This window comes from Volvox carteri (assembly GCF_000143455.1).
Source record: "Volvox carteri f. nagariensis unplaced genomic scaffold VOLCAscaffold_37, whole genome shotgun sequence".
In the NCBI taxonomy this organism is placed as follows: domain Eukaryota; kingdom Viridiplantae; phylum Chlorophyta; class Chlorophyceae; order Chlamydomonadales; family Volvocaceae; genus Volvox; species Volvox carteri.
In genome coordinates, this window is record NW_003307580.1 from 217,668 (window position 1) to 234,970 (window position 17,303).

At 55.3% G+C, this 17,303-nt stretch overlaps 2 protein-coding genes across 2 annotated transcripts in view; both read left to right on the forward strand.

Annotated features, from left to right (window-relative positions):
• The window catches only part of VOLCADRAFT_94371 (uncharacterized protein), a gene marked incomplete at both ends in the record, with an annotated part of 10,933 nt that extends 3,547 nt beyond the window's left edge, over nucleotides 1-7,386 (forward strand). The window contains 10 exons of the mRNA XM_002953542.1: nucleotides 49-138; nucleotides 190-207; nucleotides 2,049-2,390; nucleotides 2,723-2,796; nucleotides 3,067-3,148; nucleotides 3,475-3,681; nucleotides 4,191-4,389; nucleotides 4,937-5,631; nucleotides 5,978-6,585; nucleotides 6,888-7,386. Of these exons, the coding sequence (XP_002953588.1) occupies nucleotides 49-138; nucleotides 190-207; nucleotides 2,049-2,390; nucleotides 2,723-2,796; nucleotides 3,067-3,148; nucleotides 3,475-3,681; nucleotides 4,191-4,389; nucleotides 4,937-5,631; nucleotides 5,978-6,585; nucleotides 6,888-7,386 (2,814 nt within the window). The remainder of the gene's footprint in view (nucleotides 1-48; nucleotides 139-189; nucleotides 208-2,048; nucleotides 2,391-2,722; nucleotides 2,797-3,066; nucleotides 3,149-3,474; nucleotides 3,682-4,190; nucleotides 4,390-4,936; nucleotides 5,632-5,977; nucleotides 6,586-6,887) is intronic.
• A 547-nt stretch (nucleotides 7,387-7,933) lies between these two features.
• On the forward strand, nucleotides 7,934-11,392 carry VOLCADRAFT_94372 (uncharacterized protein; the record flags this gene model as incomplete). The annotated part of the gene is made up of 4 exons (XM_002953543.1): nucleotides 7,934-8,518; nucleotides 9,931-10,005; nucleotides 10,677-11,066; nucleotides 11,144-11,392. 4 exons carry the CDS (start codon nucleotides 7,934-7,936, stop codon nucleotides 11,390-11,392), a joined length of 1,299 nt encoding a protein of 432 aa, XP_002953589.1.
• Between the last annotated feature and the right edge of the window lie 5,911 nt (nucleotides 11,393-17,303).

Sequence of the window (17,303 nt, forward strand, 5' to 3'; positions counted from 1 at the left end):
CCATCACCCCCATCACCCTAACTCCTAACTCCCAACTCCCAACCGCAGGGCTCCATAAGGGATAAGGTCAAATACATGGGTCAGCTGCTAGAGGGCTACCTGGTGGGGGAGCCGCGGGTCATCAAGAACTTGGCCAAGGTACCCTGAACCCACCCTTCAACCCCCTCACCTCTCCTCGCCTGGTTGCAGAGAAAGAGCTTTCCGGTGGTTAGTTAGTTATTTAGTTAGTTAGGATAGTAGAGCATTCCGAAGCCGTTCTGTACATCCCACAGAACCCTCCGCACACTGCTCCAGGGCGGCTTTGCCGGGGCGTCAAAACCCGGGGCCTCAACCCTCAAGTCTTGATGATGATGGGGTGGGATTGATGTGTGTCGGTATGTATGTACGTCGGGTCAATGTGCGTACAGACTTGCAGAAGGAATTCGTTGCTACACAGCTGCGGCTCAGCGGTTGGGGCTCTTGTTATCTTTATATGAGCGTGCGTGCATGTGAGTGAGCGAGCGAGTGAGCGAGTGAGTGCGTGAGTGGGATAGCACTGAGTGAGCTATTAGTAGAAATTTGTTATTGTTTGCAAGGACCTGTGCTGCAATGTGCACCCCCGGATGAGGGCCGGTACGGCAGTTAGGATCCTGGCGCCTTCCCTGCCACCTTGAGACCACTGAGGATGAACGGGCGGCGGGGCGGACCTGCACTTGCGTGTGATGCGCTGGGTGGGGTTGTGGCAGAGGGTGCGAGGGGGGGGTGGGATGTTGCATTTGCGGCATAACGGGCTTGGGCCAGCTGGCTGCCAGATGCCGTTGTTGTACTTAACGCACAGACATACCGACGTACGCCTAGCCTTGAGGGGCGAGACTTGAGCTGGCTGTGCACATACTCATGCTGCATATTTGTTTTTTGTTTTTTGTGCTGACTAGCCTTTTGCTCGACCATGTATGCGGTTCTTCTTTCCGCATGCTACGACGCCACTTGCATATTTGGCCGCATGCTGGCCTGTGCTGTGGCACCGCAGCGGTGCGAAAGGGCGCGGATCCGCAAAGTGGTCAGATAAGGGAATGCTGAATGCACAAATGAGAAGTGGGGGATTAAGTGAAGGGTAATGTAAAGACATGGATTGGGGGCGGGGTGGGGAGGGGAAGCAACAATGGATGGAGGGGGTTTTGTTTTAGGATGTTGTGCGTCGGGATGGGTCGTTTGCCCCGTACGAGCAAACAATTTGCATCGGTATGCACAGTTATGCATAATTCATGATGGTTTCATGAAATAATGATAAGGTTACCCTTGCTACAGATTTTTTTTGCCCTGGAGTTTGTAAACGGAACCCTGCATTTTTTGGCGACCGCGCATTTCATGACTACTCCAATTTATCACTGTATTGCATGCGGATTAGATTGTCACTTGCGGGGATGCAAATGGTTTCGCTAGTTTTGCGACCCTGATGTGGACGGCAGGACGACGAGAAGAAATATACAGAACCCAGCACAGAGTGCAAATTAGGTTTTGAACTCGTATCAGAATCAAGGAGCTGCTTGGCAACGAGCAAAATGTGGCGAACAGGTCCCGGTGGCATGGAATGGAACGCAAGCTACATTCCTGTGCCAACCACGCCAGCAGTAAGGCGACCGGACGCTGACTCCCAACACATGTCCAATATATGCCGTCCTTTTTACGGCGGCTGTCGCACCCAGCGCAGCCCAGCCACACTCAAAGGCCCAATAGTAGGGGTAAGGGGAAAGCTCTAGGTCGGATTCAAGTTGGGTTGGGTTAGCCGCTGCTGCTCCCGCTCCACATCACCGCACAGCTCCACCCAAGCCCCTAAACAGCTGCACATGGGGTCCAGCGGGATTTACCGGCTGACCGTAAACTCCTTCAGACCCATCCCCCGGCCCTTTTCCCCCCTTGCCCGATCCCTCCACACTACGAATGAAACCTAAGTCCTCCCCATCCACCCCCGAGTCCGTTACCTCCTGAACCCCTCTTCTACTCCCCACCTCAACCCCTTAACCCAACCCCCACAAACTCCTCCCTGGATCCCTTCTCCCCACATGCAGGCGGAGCCCTCACCGCCTCCAAGCAGCCGTGTGGACTGCCCCCCGGGCCCCCCTCCGGTCTCGCTCTCCCCACCCCGACCCGCCCCTCTCCACCCACCCTGGAGTGATGTACCCGCTGCCGGCTGTGGCCTGGAGGGCGGGAATGCCGAGCCGCGGCCGCCGGCACGAGTCGCAGCGGCGGTGACGACGACTGTCGGCATGACCGGCGGCCACTTCCCCGCTCTTCCCTCGCCGCCGCCCGACTGGGGGGGTCGCGCCTGCTACTTCCTGCTGGGTGCGGGGCTGCTGGCGGCGTGGAACTCCCTCATCACCGCCACCGACTACTTCGGTGCCGTGTATCCGGTGAGGGGAAGAGGAGGGGAAAGGGGGGGTGGGGGGTAGGGGGGCTGGCTTCTCCATCCCACCAATCCCATCCGGTTTCGTGTGTATGTATGTGTATATGTGTGTGCGGCCCTCCAGAGCCTCTTAACTCCCCCCGTGACTCCCGACCCTGGGAAGGCAGAAGGGGGAGATACAGACACATATTGTCCCTGACCACACTGCTGACCGGCCGACTAACTGACAGACGCACTGAAAGACTAGCTGACAGATTAACTGGCAGGCGCACTGACAGACACACTGACAGACGCACAGACTGGCCTCACCCTCCTCAATGCCCCCGTCCCCCCAACCAGGGCTGGCACACGGACCGGCTGTTCACCGTGTCGTACTTGCCTGTGTGTCTGCTGATGCTGGTGGTGGGTGTCCGGTGGGTTTGAGTGTGAAGGGGGGATGGGTCTGCTGTAGGGGCTGCAGAGGAATGCCGAGGGGGAGGAGGAGGAAGAGGGGGAGGGCCTTGCAGCACTCGAACACAACCAATCCGGGTCCCAATTACTGTCACCCCCGTGCTGTCACCCCTTGCTTTCGCACCGCGCTCTCCACTTCTCACCTCCTCTCCCTACGTTTTACCGCAACTACCCCCTTTCCCCCCTCCCTTTCGCGCCATTCCCAACAAAACACACACGGCCCCGGCACGCAGCTATCCGGACCTGCTCCCAGCAGCCGTCAGGATCCGCCTGGGATATGCGGGTTTCACACTCGCCATGGCTGCCGTACCGCTGGTGAGATGAAGGGTGTGCTGAGTCCAGGGAGGAATGGGGAGTAGGGCATTGAGTTGGTTGGGGTGGTTGTGTGTCGTCCAAATGTGGCCCTGACTACCGTTACCTTTACAGGAGCGTTACACGGGCTTTCCTGCCGACTGACGGACCGACCGGACCTGTCACAAGCCCCTACCATGTCCTTCACTGTCTGTCTGTCTGTCTGTTCCCCCGCCACCTCCGACTGCCCCCACACGCTCGGCTTCCCGTCCTGCCCCCACACGCCACCGTTAATGCCCAACTGCTTTACAACTGCTTCATAACTGCTTTGTAAACGAACTGATATGCAGCTGGACGCGCTGCTGCTGATGGAACCCGCCGGCAGTGGTGGCGGTGACGGCGGTGACGGTACGGCAGCCGCCGCCACCGCGGTGCCGGCGGCTGTGGGCGGTTTGTTGGCTGTGTTGGTGTGTGTGGCGCTGGTGGGCGCCTGTGATGGCCTGTGCCAGGGGGCTGTGTACGGCGAAGCCGCACAGCTGCCGCCGCCGTACATGCAGGTACGGTAAACCATTTGTCATGGGTTGGAAGGGGAAGGGGAAGGGGAAGGGGAAGGGGAAGGGCAGTAATTCCACCGAAAGGCGGAGGGGTGCGGGCGGAGGGTGTTCCCTGGGAGGGACGTGGGTGTGCGCTCACGTGCAAGTCCAACCACTAACGATATTCGTACATTGAAATGGTTCGGTCAGCACCCCGCCCTCCGTCAGAGCTCGTCCACTTATTGGCTGGCATTTGTTTGTTTCCAGGCTCCTCGCGTCTCGCGCCGCTAGGGCGGCACCACCTACCTGCAAACATGGAAAGAGTGCCTTTGCACGGGGGTATGGGGGGCGACTCCTGGAAACCGTGAAGCGTGCACGTAAGTACTCAGCTGTCAGGTCATCGGTTGTCACCGTGACCATCTACGCCACCAAGTCCCCAACCCAGCCCCCGGCGTGTGTGTTTTGCAGTACAGGGATACCGTCCTCAACGCCCCTGGCAACCGTTTTGGGTTTCCCACCCCTCGGATCCTCAGGCGCTGGTGAGCGGTACGGCAAGCTCGGGTTTGCTGGTGGGCCTTATGCGGATCACCTCCAAGGCGGTGTTCGAGAACGTTCCTGGGGCCCCGGCGAGGGATGAAGGGGGGGACTCTGTTGCTGGGGAAGAGGAGGAGGTGTTCAAAAGGAAGCGAGAGGGGCTGCGGGACGGTACGCGCCTCTACTTTGCACTGGCAGGTGCGCACGCGCGTGTGTGTGTGTGTGTGTGTATTTGTGGATGTAGGAGGGGTTGGGGTTCTGGAAGCGGTAGGTGGATGGCTTCAAGAGCCGTCCATATGGCCCGAGCGGGTTCTGCAGCTCCCGTTTCGGTGTTGGGGGATTGCGTTGCTGGCGGCACTATAGCAGCAGTAGCAGTAGCAGCAATAGCAGTAGCAGTAGCAGCAGTAGCGACAGTAGCAGCAGCAGCAGGAGCAATAGCAGCAGCAGCAGTAGCGACAATAGCAGTAGCGACAGTAGCAGTAGCGACAGTAGCAGTAGCGACAGTAGCAGTAGTAGCAGCAGCAGTAGCAACCTCAGAAAGACTGAAAATAATTCGGGAAACGGAGTGCACTTCCTTCATACTTGCCGTCCCGTCCCATCTCCGAACATAACATAAGGCAAACAACTGCTGAGTTGCATCTGTCACCCCCCCAACCCACACCTATACACACACACACACGCACTTTCGGCCCCACGATTCCGCATATATTTCCCCCACCATCTCCCCCTGTGGGATGTTCCTCAGGCCTCCTGTCATTTGCTTGCTTAATCGTGTACGACGCCGTACTGCCGCGCTTGCGAACGCTTCCGTCGCGTGGGACCGCCGTCGCAGCGGCAGCGGCAGCTTCTGATGTCTCCGACGGCGACCATGGTGGCAATCACGTGTACGAACATCATCCGTTGCTACTCCCGCTGCCCCTGGAGCTGTCTACGGAGTGCAAGTCTGGTGCGGGTAGCGGGGAGGGAAGCTGGCGGAGTGATGGCGGCGGCGGCGGCGCCGCCACGGCCGTCAACGTGGATGTCGACGGATCTTGGTCCGCCACAGTCCCAAGTCTTTACCCTCAGACGGTCGACGGCGACGTTGGCGGTGGCGGTGGCGGCGCCGCCAGCATTGCGTACCCCCCTGGCGGTGGTGGCGACGGCAGCCACGGCGGCGGCAGCGGCGGCGATTACCCTTTCGGGCCGCACGCCGGGGCGGTGGCATCCGCCGCCGCTGTCGGCGACCGCGGCGGCGGCGACGGCGGCGGCCTGTGCTCCGCCGCGCAGTACAGTCGTGGCTCGGATGGGCACGCTGGCGGCAGGCTCAGCGGCAGTGACGGTGCCGTACGTGTCCAGATCCTGCACTGCCTCTTCCTTAGCTGGGCCCTATGCGGGTCGCTGTTCCTGACGTACACCGTCACGTTATCCATCTTCCCTGGCTTCCTGGCGGAGGACGTCCATGTGGGTGCGAGGTGGCGTTGCTGAGTGCGTACCCTCCCCTGACGGGTGTGTTTTCCTCTCCCTTTCCTGGAGTCCATTTCCTCTTTCCCCCCTCCCGCGGGTTCGATTTGGGTTTGGGGTGAACAGCGCTGGGAGCGCTGGGAGGACTTGGGTGTGGTTTCCGTGTCAATGCATCACGTTACATACCTCACACTCTGTCGAGTATATTATATTAATGAATATTGTGTATTTTATATTAGCACATATAACCTCACCTTACCTCACGTCCGCGTCTTAACCCCGCTTGGGCTTTCCTCTGCCTCCCTCCCCCTCCCCTTCCCCTTCCCCCTCTCACACCCGCACACAGAGCGCCCAGCTGGGTGACTGGTACCCCATCCTGCTCATCACCGCATTCAACCTGGCGGACCTCGTGGGGAAGAGCCTGCCAGTCATGGAGCCGTTAAGGCCGCCGTTGCAATCGCCGCAACCGCTGCAACCGCCGCAACCGCTACCACAAGCGCGGCTTTCCAGAACGCCGCCGATACGACAGGAGGAGCAGCCGCCGCCGCAATTGCCGTTGCCCACAGAGACCTCCCCATACCTCGCACACCACAACCACAACCACAACCAGCACGGCCGTGAACAAGAACGTGGATATGAAGGTGCACATGACGGCTATCACGACCACCAAGATGACGCCGTCGGTAATGAACCCGGACATCCGTTGCTACTGCCCCTGCCGAAGAGGGCGGCTCCAGGGGGGAGAGGCAGTAGCAAAGCGGTGAGGCTGCGGACGTGTGGATGCCTGGCGGCAGCGGCCACGGTGCTACAGCCGTTGCGGCGGCCCGGTGGTCTGTTGACGGCGGCAGTAGTCCGGGGCTGTCTAGCGCTGCCCGCGTTCCTGGGTGCGGCGCACTGGCGGGCACCTGCCTGGGTGATGGCGGCGCTGACGGCGATATTGGGCGTCACCAACGGGTGCGTGCTGCGTGTGGCTCGTGCCCAGCCCTGCCCTGTCAGCTGTCGCCCGGGGGCAGCACCTATATCACCACATCATGATATCCCCCGCGTAGAGGAAAAACTGATGCGAAGGACTATTCCATTTTTCTCAAACTGTGGTGACGAAAAGTGTCTTCCGCCCCTTTTCGGAGGTGTCTTCATCTCGTCCGTTTCCTCTTCGCCTTTCCCTTCACCCCTCTCCCCCTCTTTCCTACTTCCCCTCCTCCTCCCACCCCAATCCCCCTCCGACCTCCCCGGCCACCTCCCGGTTGCCGGTGCAGCTACCTGACCACACAGGTGCTCACGATGGGGCCATCTGCAGTACTGGACAGCCCACACGACAACCAGAACGTCCGCAACAACCACAACCACCGCAACCACCACGCGCCGCAGCCGCAGCTGCCACAGGCTGCGAGGGCTGTGACGATGACGATGACTACGACGGCAGCAATGACCGAGTCTGCATTGGCATCTTCTGCTGCTGGAGACTGTCAGACGGCCAGTCGCGTTGTGCCAACAGCTGTGGTTGATGGCTGCGGCGGCGGCGGCGGCCGTGCCACGGAGGAGGGGGAGGTCGGCGGTGGAGGACTGCTCGGGGGCGCTTTGCAGCGCTGTTCACTTCAGGGCTTGGGTGCTGCTGCTGCAGCTGCAGCTGCAGCCGGGGCCCCCGCTGTCATCAGCCGCCATAGCGATGCGGAGGTTGTGGAAATTCTGCTGGTGATCAGCCTGGTGGCGGGTCTCAATGCGGGCGCGTATCTGGGCTGGCTGTGGCTGTTGTAGGCCGTCTTCCTAGCCTTCGGGCTGGGGCTTGTGGGGGATGCACAAAATTGCGCAAACCTCGTGAACGAGAAGACAAACACGAGCTTCAGAGTAATGCTCCTTGAGCCGTAATAATTCGTATTTACGTATGTACGATAACTTAGGATTGCGTGAAGTAGGGGTGGTGGGTATAGCTTCAGTGACAGGCCCTACTACCTTCCGCGCGATGTTTCAGGGCACCGTTATTCTTCTCACCATCACTCATGTGTGTGTGTGTGTGTTACATCCGCTGCTTGTACAAGCAACTAGGGGCCTCGGGTTTTTCAACAATTTAGGTAAATTTGCAAAAACATGTGTTTCCCCCTTCTTAACAACTGATCAAAGATTCGAGTCAGTTCATGCAAAAAACATGATACGCATCCCTTTGAAATACGTTATCCATGGATACTCGTCATGGTCGGTGCCTCAAAGATATGCTGTACTTTTGAGAGCTGTGAATGCAAAAAGCATGATTCGAGGTCGCAGGCCCCAACGACGGCTTCCGGGTCAACAACCGGTGGGACGACCGATGAGGAGCCTTTCGAGGACATACCCGGAGGTTCCACCTTCCCAGGGCTTCCGCGGTGAAGGCTCTCGTCCACCACCAGCAACATCTAGGCAGGACCGCCCGCACACGGGAAACCCTGCGCCAGCAGCCAATGACCCGCTCACATCACGTGTTGAGGACTTATCCCGCCAGATGGCCCGTCTGTCCCTTCTACTGGAGCGAGACTTGCCAATGCAGTTCTGTGAGCCAGTCTGCCCATCCTACGAGGAACCATATCTGGATCAAGTGGAATACCCCATGGCCCACTGGCGTCAAGGAGTCTCACCCACCTCGCCCGCTTTTGTGAAACAAGTGGCTGACTTTGGGCCCATGCCGCTTCCTGGAAAGCGCCCTGCAGCTGCCCCAGGCCAGGAGGCGCCTCGAGCTACGTGCCCCAGCTGTGCCGCTGCAGAGCGGAGTCCAGGAGTTACCCCAGTTACCCTCTCGCGGGTGACATCCCCTTTGGATGCCGCGTGCCTGTCAGCACTGCGTCCCGCTGAATCCCGAGAGGCCGACCCAGCCAAGCAGACGACGCGGGACCACCCAGAAACGCTACCATCGATTGAGGTACGAGAAGCCGCTGAGCCTCATCCCAGCCGACGTACAGCTGAGCCAAGCCGCCGTACTAATCCGATCCCGGCAGATCCCCTTGAGGAGGAACGGAGGATCGCTGAAGGCATTGTGGGCAAGGTCAGCAAATATGCCCTGCCATTCGGCACTACACTCCGGTGTAACCCAGTCCGCATCTACACGAAGGTCGGGAGTAAGGTGCTGAGTCTTGCACGACAGCATGCCGGACCCACCAACCCCCCACCAGTGCTGTCACGTGGACCGCTGCAACCCCCGAATGCGAATCAATTCATGCCAGACCGGCCCATCACCCCCAGTGCTGCAGACGGAGGGAAGAGCTCTGTCGCAGATTTGATTCCTGACAAAAAAATTGGTCCACCGGGGTCTTGAATTGTTCTGGCAGGCTTGGCGAAGGTATTCAAATTGCGCTGTGGAGCCCCGGATTTGTGCTGTGCTGGTCCTGAGTTGGCCTGTCCGGGAGTCGAATTAGCCTGTTGGGGTATCGAACTGGCCTGGCAGGATACCGAATTGGCCTGTTCGGGGTGTCAAATTGCCTGTCGAGTTGGCAGAGGACAAAGCGAAGGACTGGCTCAGGCTGGCATCCGGGAGCACATGACTTTTAAGGAATTTACAGAAAAACTTTGCAAGGGGACCGCTTACAAGTGCCTCATGTGCGTGTTGGTTTCGATCCCAGGACGTGGGGCACGAAAATTTGCACACCTGGTTACCGTACTCTGGCAATGTAGGGAGGCAACCAGTCAGGGCCACAACTGCAATACCCAAGTCAGCCGCCGAGCCCCCACTGTCTTCCTACCCCACTTCATCGGCAGTTTGTCCAGTTTATCCCACAATACTCATATTCGGGTGGAAACAATGGGGAATCTCCGATACACACCACTAAGCTCAGTACCACGCGCTACAATGAAATCAAATGAAAATGCAGCTGTCTGTAGAGAAGAATGTCTCCTCCATGTGTGTTTTGTGCCTCAATCCATCAAGCTCTCCGTTGGGCGGGGCATGGCCCATGGAGTTGCCCCTGGTATTCCGCCCATGCAACCAAACACCGAACAAAACGTTGCACGTCTGGGCCCATGTAAACCACCACACTTCCGTGTGGATTGGCGACCCGCGCTCCCCATGCCAGGGTCCCTCCCTCCTGCTGGTGGCTCCCAGATTGTCCACACACAAACGCCAAACGTTGGCGCAGGAAACAGACAGGCCACTGCAGTGGCATCAAACCACGCATAACCCACAGCGGCTTTCAGCAGCAGTACTGCTTGGCCAATGCGACCAGCCGTGTACTCCGTTGCGCATCTCTGGAAAAACAGGCTCTGGTAGCTTGCGCCACCATGCACCCCAAAAGGCGGGTCGATGAACACATTGCCCGTCCATGCGTTGCACTCCACCAGGCCATCGGATTCCGTATCGTAATGCACTGTCGGCCCAACACGTGTGTTAGCAGCCGCGGACAAGCATGGGTCCAGGTTGATCCCGCCAGGAGTGAACACCTCGCGCACCAGCTCTATGATACTCAGTGGGGTGAACCACTCCGGGCTCTCACTGGAGAGAAACAGGCGCACATTCCCACCCCCTCCGCTTCGAACCATATGGCCTCCTTCACCAGACTCGCCTTCGCTGGCATCCATGTCGCCACTGCTGTTGCTGCTGTTGTCGCTGTCAGTCATGGTCGTAGTGATAGCCCCACCGTGGCAAGTGTGCCGGGCAGTGGTGTTGATTGCGGATGGCAGAGGCGACATGGTACCCATACCCGCAGTTATTGACTCCGGGCCCTCCCATAGTGGCATCACCCTGGACACACTGCAACGACTAGATCTGCTAGACTTAATGGAGGATACAGATGTTACGTTTCTAAATGCCGAGGGCAACCGTGGGCGAGCTGCCGGCCGCGTGTGTGACCTCATGGTCTCCAGATGGGACCTTTCAATACTAATGTTACCTGTTTGTCAGCACGGCAATTAATTACCAGCTGCTTTGGGGCACAGATTTTCTCTACCCGATTCGGGTAAGCATCTCTTATGATAATGGCCGCCTGGAGTATACAAACGATCAAAACCTGCGCTCCAACACCGCGATCCACTTCCTTCGGGGTCATGGACCCGTACCCCCCACGCCACCCTCGGCGTGTCTTTGGGAGAACTCACCTGCACCAGGCAAGGGCCTCGGCACGTTTGTGTTGGAGGTGCACGATGCGCGCGTTGATGAACCGCTGCAAGAGGCCGTGTCCCCTGACATAATTCAGCCAGGCAATCGTAACGCCCCTGGGATTGAGGTTACGGAAGGAACCACAGGAAGTAGGGCCGAGCCTGAGTCCGGGAGCGTCATCAGTATGCCGGAACCATACACAGACATGCAGCGCCCCATCGAGCCGCTGATACAACGGATTCTGATGCCAAGCGGAGCACTCCCAGAAAGTACTACCAGCAGTGAATGGAAGGACGATGAATGGAGCATTGACAGCGTCGTAGGCTCAGAGGGCCAAGAGCCCCGAGCACGGGTCTGTTTGGGAGACAAAGAGCCCGAAGTTGTGAGCGCCTGGGATTGCGCGAGTTAGAGACGGAGGGCACTGATGAACCTCCAACTGCCCCTGAGGCCCTCGTGCAGCCGGACGTTGCTAGCACAGGCCTACTGCTTCCCCAACTACTGGCCCAGGGACAGGTAGCACAGGGCCCTATGACTGGGCCACAGTTTGATGCGCAGCTGCCGGCCGCCTCCACCCCCGACGGATTGGATCATGACGGGCACCTAAAGGAGGCCCATTTCCGGGGCATGGTGGAGCGCTCACTTCGGACCAAGAAGGCACCAGATCCCGAGCTACAGGCTCTTCTTGTGAGAGCCTACCTGGTTACTTGAACGGATTTAGCGACTAATCCACTTGTAAAGGTGTTGATAAACACCGGATGTTTCCCTTGGGGTTTTATAGTCGCTTGCAGTCCGTCTGAGGCGCTCGGGATAAGATGCCGTACAATAGTAGATATTACTGCAGAAGAGAGTCGCACCTTCCAAAGAAGAGTTACGATACAGGTCTGGCCGTGAACGGGCAGACGTGTGCAAGATTGAGTACGGAATCGAGTATGTGTACGGATCATTACAGCCATAGCCGTAGCCATGTATTGCTTAGTACGGCTATAGTCGAAAGATGACTAAGATAGTTGCATGTACTGTGTGTACGATATTCGCCTCGACGATGGAATGATAAGAAGGAATGGAGTCCCTACTCGGAAATATCTTTAGTCCTGAGCCAGGCTCTTACACTTCTAGGCGGCAAGGTCAATCCGAGCATGAGGAGCGTCAGCTGCTCGTCAAATGCTTGGTAGATAACTTTGACATGTTTGCGCTGACCAACCGAGAGCTGGGTCTCACCACGTGGGTGACTATGAAGGTGGGAGACCACTCACCCAGACCACCCATACGAGAGACCACCATTGTACATAAGCTTTACCGCCTATCACGTGTGGAGAAGGCCACGGGTGGATGCCGAGATGCATCAGATGCTTCAGGATGGGATTATCGAGTTATCTAATAGCCCCTGGGTGCCTCCGGTCGTCGTTGTACCAAAGAAGAATGGCGAACTTCGGCCCTGTGTGGAAATGTGCAAGGTGAACAACGACAACAAGGACATTCGGTTTCCCACCGGACATATTCAAGACATCTTAGATAGTGCGGCACCCTCAGGAGGTGAGACGCGCTACTACTCCTGCCTGGACCTCAAGTCTGGGTATTGGCAGGTGCTTACGGTGGACGAAGCTTCTAAGGAGCGCACGGCTTTTGCAACGCCCGCGACTCAATATCAGTACGTGCGGATGCCAATGGGTTTGAAAGGCGCCGCAGCTGTCTTCGGTACCCTCATGCATAAAGTACTAGGGCCTCTGCTAAAGGATCCACCAACGGCACGACAACTGGTTAACTCGGCAGCCCGGGAGAAGTGTGTGGTTGTGTACCTGGATGACATTCTGGTTTTCAGCCCTACGGTTTATAAATTATAAACCGTAGGGCTGGCAAGTAGGGTTGGTAAAAGCACTATAATTAAAACCCAAATAGCATAGTATAGTAAGAAATAGTACTATTTATAGTAATGTAGTACTATGATACTATTACTAGGGAGGTGCACGCTCCCAATAAAAAGGGGGTGTACGGCCAACCGTTGTAACTGAACATTATACGTTTGAAAGGTCTTCTTTTGTTCTTTATAAATAGGGGGGTCCTTGTGAAGCAGCTGCCCGCGTTTCCAAAGCACGTATGGTGTTGGATTGTAAGGTGCCCAAGTACGTTTGCGAGGAAGAGAATGTGGCCAGGCTGGAGAGGAAAGTGCAGTGGCATATTGGAATGTGAGATTAGCGTAAGCGAGTTACAGGGCGTTTTATTGCACGGGCGAATTTACGTGCAAATCTTTCACCGTAGCATCAGTCCTCAGTTCACTTCTTGGAACGAACATCAGCATAGGTGCAAGCCCTCTCGCTTGGAGGGATATGCAAACAAACATCCTGATAGGGGTAAACTCGCACGCTACCGAGCATTCAACCGAGCACATGCATGCTTAGTTGAATGGTGAGATGCGACCCCCCCTTCATTTCGTGCTCGGCAAGCCTGCCACCGCGTACCGGATATGTTGGCGATGTTACAGAACGCTGCACCTTGGTTTCTGTGCGCATTGCGTACGTTGCTCGACCCCACCGACCAAAACTACACGTGCCCAACTGAAGACATTCCCGGTGGTTGTGCAGCAGCTCTTGAGGCTGTTGCTGGCTGAAATCCATCCTGAGCTGTTGCAACACGGCTAACGCGGGCACGTCCCTATGCACAGCAAATAGCTGTTCCAAGCCAACAGCGGCGTCCATGCCACCGACAAGGCTCTAAACGTCTTATCTGTTCTTATGTTTAATTAAGTTTATGTATGTTATACTTTGCGCAACTTTGTAATTTGACTTTACTCTGAACAAGGTGCTGCATACAACTGCCTCTTCGCCAGCGCTTCATCTTCCGCGGCAGTTTCACGGGCCCAGAGTTGCAAGCTACGACGTTGGCTTTCGGTGCTTTTATTTACTGCAAAGCATCGACGCAATAGTCCAGCGTGCGGCTATGGCCAACATGCTCACCTGCGCAACGCGCTGGCGCACCTGGTCCTCATCCGCCAAGAAATTTTATATACATTTGTACAGGCGCATTTTGCGAATCGCACGCGCGCATCTGCGCGGCAAAATTCGCTCCTGACTTTTGGGACGAGATGTACGGAGTCTCTATTCGCGAAGTACGACCGGACACATTTGTGCGAGGGGCTGCTTAAAAAATCTACTTAGGCATAGGATAGCGAATCGCTGCAGTCCTCCAGAGCGCTTCTTAGCTCCGTGCCCGGTGTGGGCGCACCCCAAACCCCATGTCTCGTGGCGTATTTTGGCACATAACTACCAACAGAAGACCCAGTGATCACAGGAAAGCACACGGACGTCACACCATTAAAGTCCCTGCGCTACAAACAACCGTCAGGCCTAAACACAGCTCAGTCCGGCATCTCTCAGTCCTCATCATTCTGCGTTTCAGGGATGTACGGCACACCCTCAGGGGTCCGCAACGGCAGCTGCGTGTCCCCCTGGGTGCCCTGCTGCTGGTAGATGGTTCTTAGGTCAACCCTTCGTTAGTGCAAAACTTTAAAATTTTTTTAATAAAAATAATTTTGCTTAGAAAATTTTAACTTTAGAAACTAAATTACTTGTTAAGTTCTGGAAAACTTAAAAAAGTTTAGGAATTTATAAAAACTTATTAGTGTCAGGAAAAAACTTTAAAGAGAATCGCAGATATAGATTAAAGGTAAAAGTAAAAAGTAAAAGTTAAAGGTTAAATTTAAAGTAATGAGTTAGAAGGTCGTATTAGTCGAAAAATCTAGAAAGAAAATCTAAAGAAGAGAAGTTGGAAGGAGAGGTATGTGGTATAGAGTCTGTTTAGGGGCGATTAGCTAGGGTTGAGGAATTGTATGTTTTGTGAGAGAGGTTTGGAAGGTTTAGGCTGAGGGGATGGAGAAGTGACGAGTATAATTTAGCGAAGGTATGTTGTGTGTGGGGGGCTTGGAAGTAGTTTTTGTGTATAGGTGAGATGTAAAATTCTAGAGGTGGATTTTTAAGGAAAAATAAGTGCCGGGAGGGGTTTGGTCTAAGCTGAGAGTTTTATAGGTGTAGTGCGTGGAAAGTAGTGAAAAAAAGTTGTAGCTGGAAGAGAACTAGATGGGCTGCTAAGCGAGTGCAAGCTGACCTAAAGAAAGCTGCTGAAGCTATATTTAGCAAGGCACGTCACGACGCGTTTCGGCCTTGCCAGGGCCTCATCAGGTGACTCTTGCGCTAAGTTTAGGTGCTTTGCTATGCTAAGAGCCCCCTGAGATGTAGAAAACGTAAACTGACCGTAGTGGGCGAACTGTACCAGTGGTGAAGAAGTTTGGTGGTGGTAGTTGGTGTTCGCAGAGCGGTTTTAGTCCAATCGATGGTGGTTGTCAAGTGGTGAGCGAGGACGAGCCTGAATGAAAAACGTAATGATAGTGAGTTGTAAAGTCAATTGCAGTGGGTGTAGGAGCCTGGTTTGGAGGTTTATGAGCAGTTACGAGTTGGCATGGCGGGTATGTACGATATGGGTACTCGACGAGCAATCACGGAGGTTTGAATTGAAAACTAGCTGTGTTGCGATGGATTATTTGCGAGGAAAAAGAAAGGCGGACGGCTGGGGAGGACTTACTGTTGGTGGGCGATGATGAGGTTCGAACGGTGGCGTTGTGCAAGATAGCACCGCGCGAAGATTGTAGGTCTTTGTGGATTATAGGGAATAAAGATAAGTTGTTGTAGATGAGGATACTGAAGAGTGGTGGTATTTGATGTGAAAGGTGTGGGCTATAGGTGTGGCTATAGGTATGACGGCGTTCGGTGTTATAGGCGCGATTGAGCGAGTTTGGGAAAAAATGGTGAACGAGATATCAGTATATGTATTAAATGGAGCGCGCTTCTTTAAATCGAGTGTTCGTTGCGAGAGGGTGTGGTTCCCTGGAGTGAGTTGTATCGCCGGCGGGAGGTGCGAAGTGTCGGTTTGGGCGTAGTATACTTTTGTTGAAAGGAATATTTTTGTAGGCGTTGGGTTTTTTTGTGTTGGGTTGAGGGGAGATAGTCTGTATGCCTGGCGCATATAGTGGATTGGGAGTTATTGTGTTGCTGGCTTTTGCCGTTGGCGAGTTGTTGGAAAGGTGATATGGTAGTTAAGAAAAAGTGAAAAAAGAAAAAAAGGGTATCGCCGAGGCTTTCGTAAGAGAATAGCAGTGAGACGGTTGAGTTTGTTACAGAGTTAGTTAGTTATTACGTAATGTCAGAATGTGAAGGGATGTTTGGAATAAGGTGGGGATAGGGGGTATAGTCGTTACAGGAAGGTGTGACGGTGAAGCTCAGACTTCAGAGTCTTAAGGGATACGAGGGATATTTTAGGAAAGATCCACCAGACCGTGATAAGTGAAGTTTTGGTAATTACGTTATGGTGTAGGATTGACGATACGAGTGGATTGTAAGTAGTTTAAAGGGAGGGGGGAGTTGCCAAGGTGGTTGCTGCTGCAAGTACTGTGTAACGGGAGTCGAAAAACGTTAATGGTTAACGTGGCTGCTGCTGCTGCTGCTGCTGCTGTGCGTCCTGCTCCTCCTCGTCCTCTTTGCACTGCTGGAGAATCAGCTCAACCTCATCCGCCACTGCACTGTGGTTGCCCTGCAAACCCGCGTTGCCAAGGATGTAAACGATCTCTGTTGCTGTTGCTGGCTGAGTGACGCTGCGCGCTGCTTGAGGGCCTTTCAACCACCTTGCTTGATGTGGTGCGTGTTGGTGAATGACGGGTTCGCGGTGCTGAGCGGCTCGTCGCAGTGCAAGCAGACTAGCTGTGGCAAACCAGCCCACCATTCCACATCGAAGTTGTCCCAAAGACCACCCGCCCTAGAGTTGCGCGGTGGACGTCAGGGGGGACGTCGGCGCCAGGCTGCAAGCCTCTGAGCGCCTTGTCATTCTTTATACTAGAATCCCTCGACATTATTCATAACAAACCATGCATTGAGGCTCCTAGGCACGAGTATGGCCCTTCAAACTACAGCTTGACCGCAGATCTCTACTTGGTCCAACCAATACATGACACTCTCCAAGCTCACAACTAGTACTACATAGTACTATTTTTACTATGCTAGTTCACTATGTACGGACACGGGACGAGCGTCGTAAACTAGTGCCACTGTCAAGCTCCGCATTATATATAGTACTATTCCTAGAGCTATTCTAGTATAGCACTATTTTCTAGTATAATACCCGTGCCAACCCTATTTATAATCATGTACGACACTTCCAGCAAGTGTTCGACTTGTTACGAATGGCAGGCCTGAAGTTAGCAGCAAAGAAGTGCGAATTTGGGCAACGACGAGTGGTCTTCTTGGGACACTGCTGGATGGAGAGCAGGGCACTGTTTGACGCAACCCTGCTCATGTAGCAAAGATTGCAGCATACCCACCGCCGACCAATGCTCAAGAAGTACGAGCCTGGCTGGGTAGCATCGGCTACTATCGAGAATTCCAGGTTTTGGACTAAGTGCGAGGCTGAATGGTGGCTGAATGGTGTTGGGGACCATTGGAGGAGGATGCTTTCCAGGAGCTGCTGTGGAAGCGCGCTGTTGCATAAGCCAGTGCTCCGCGCCCCAGTTTTTAAATAGCAGTTTATCGTGCAGGTGGACTGGTGCTGCACAGCAGTCGCCGCATGCCTACCACCAGCA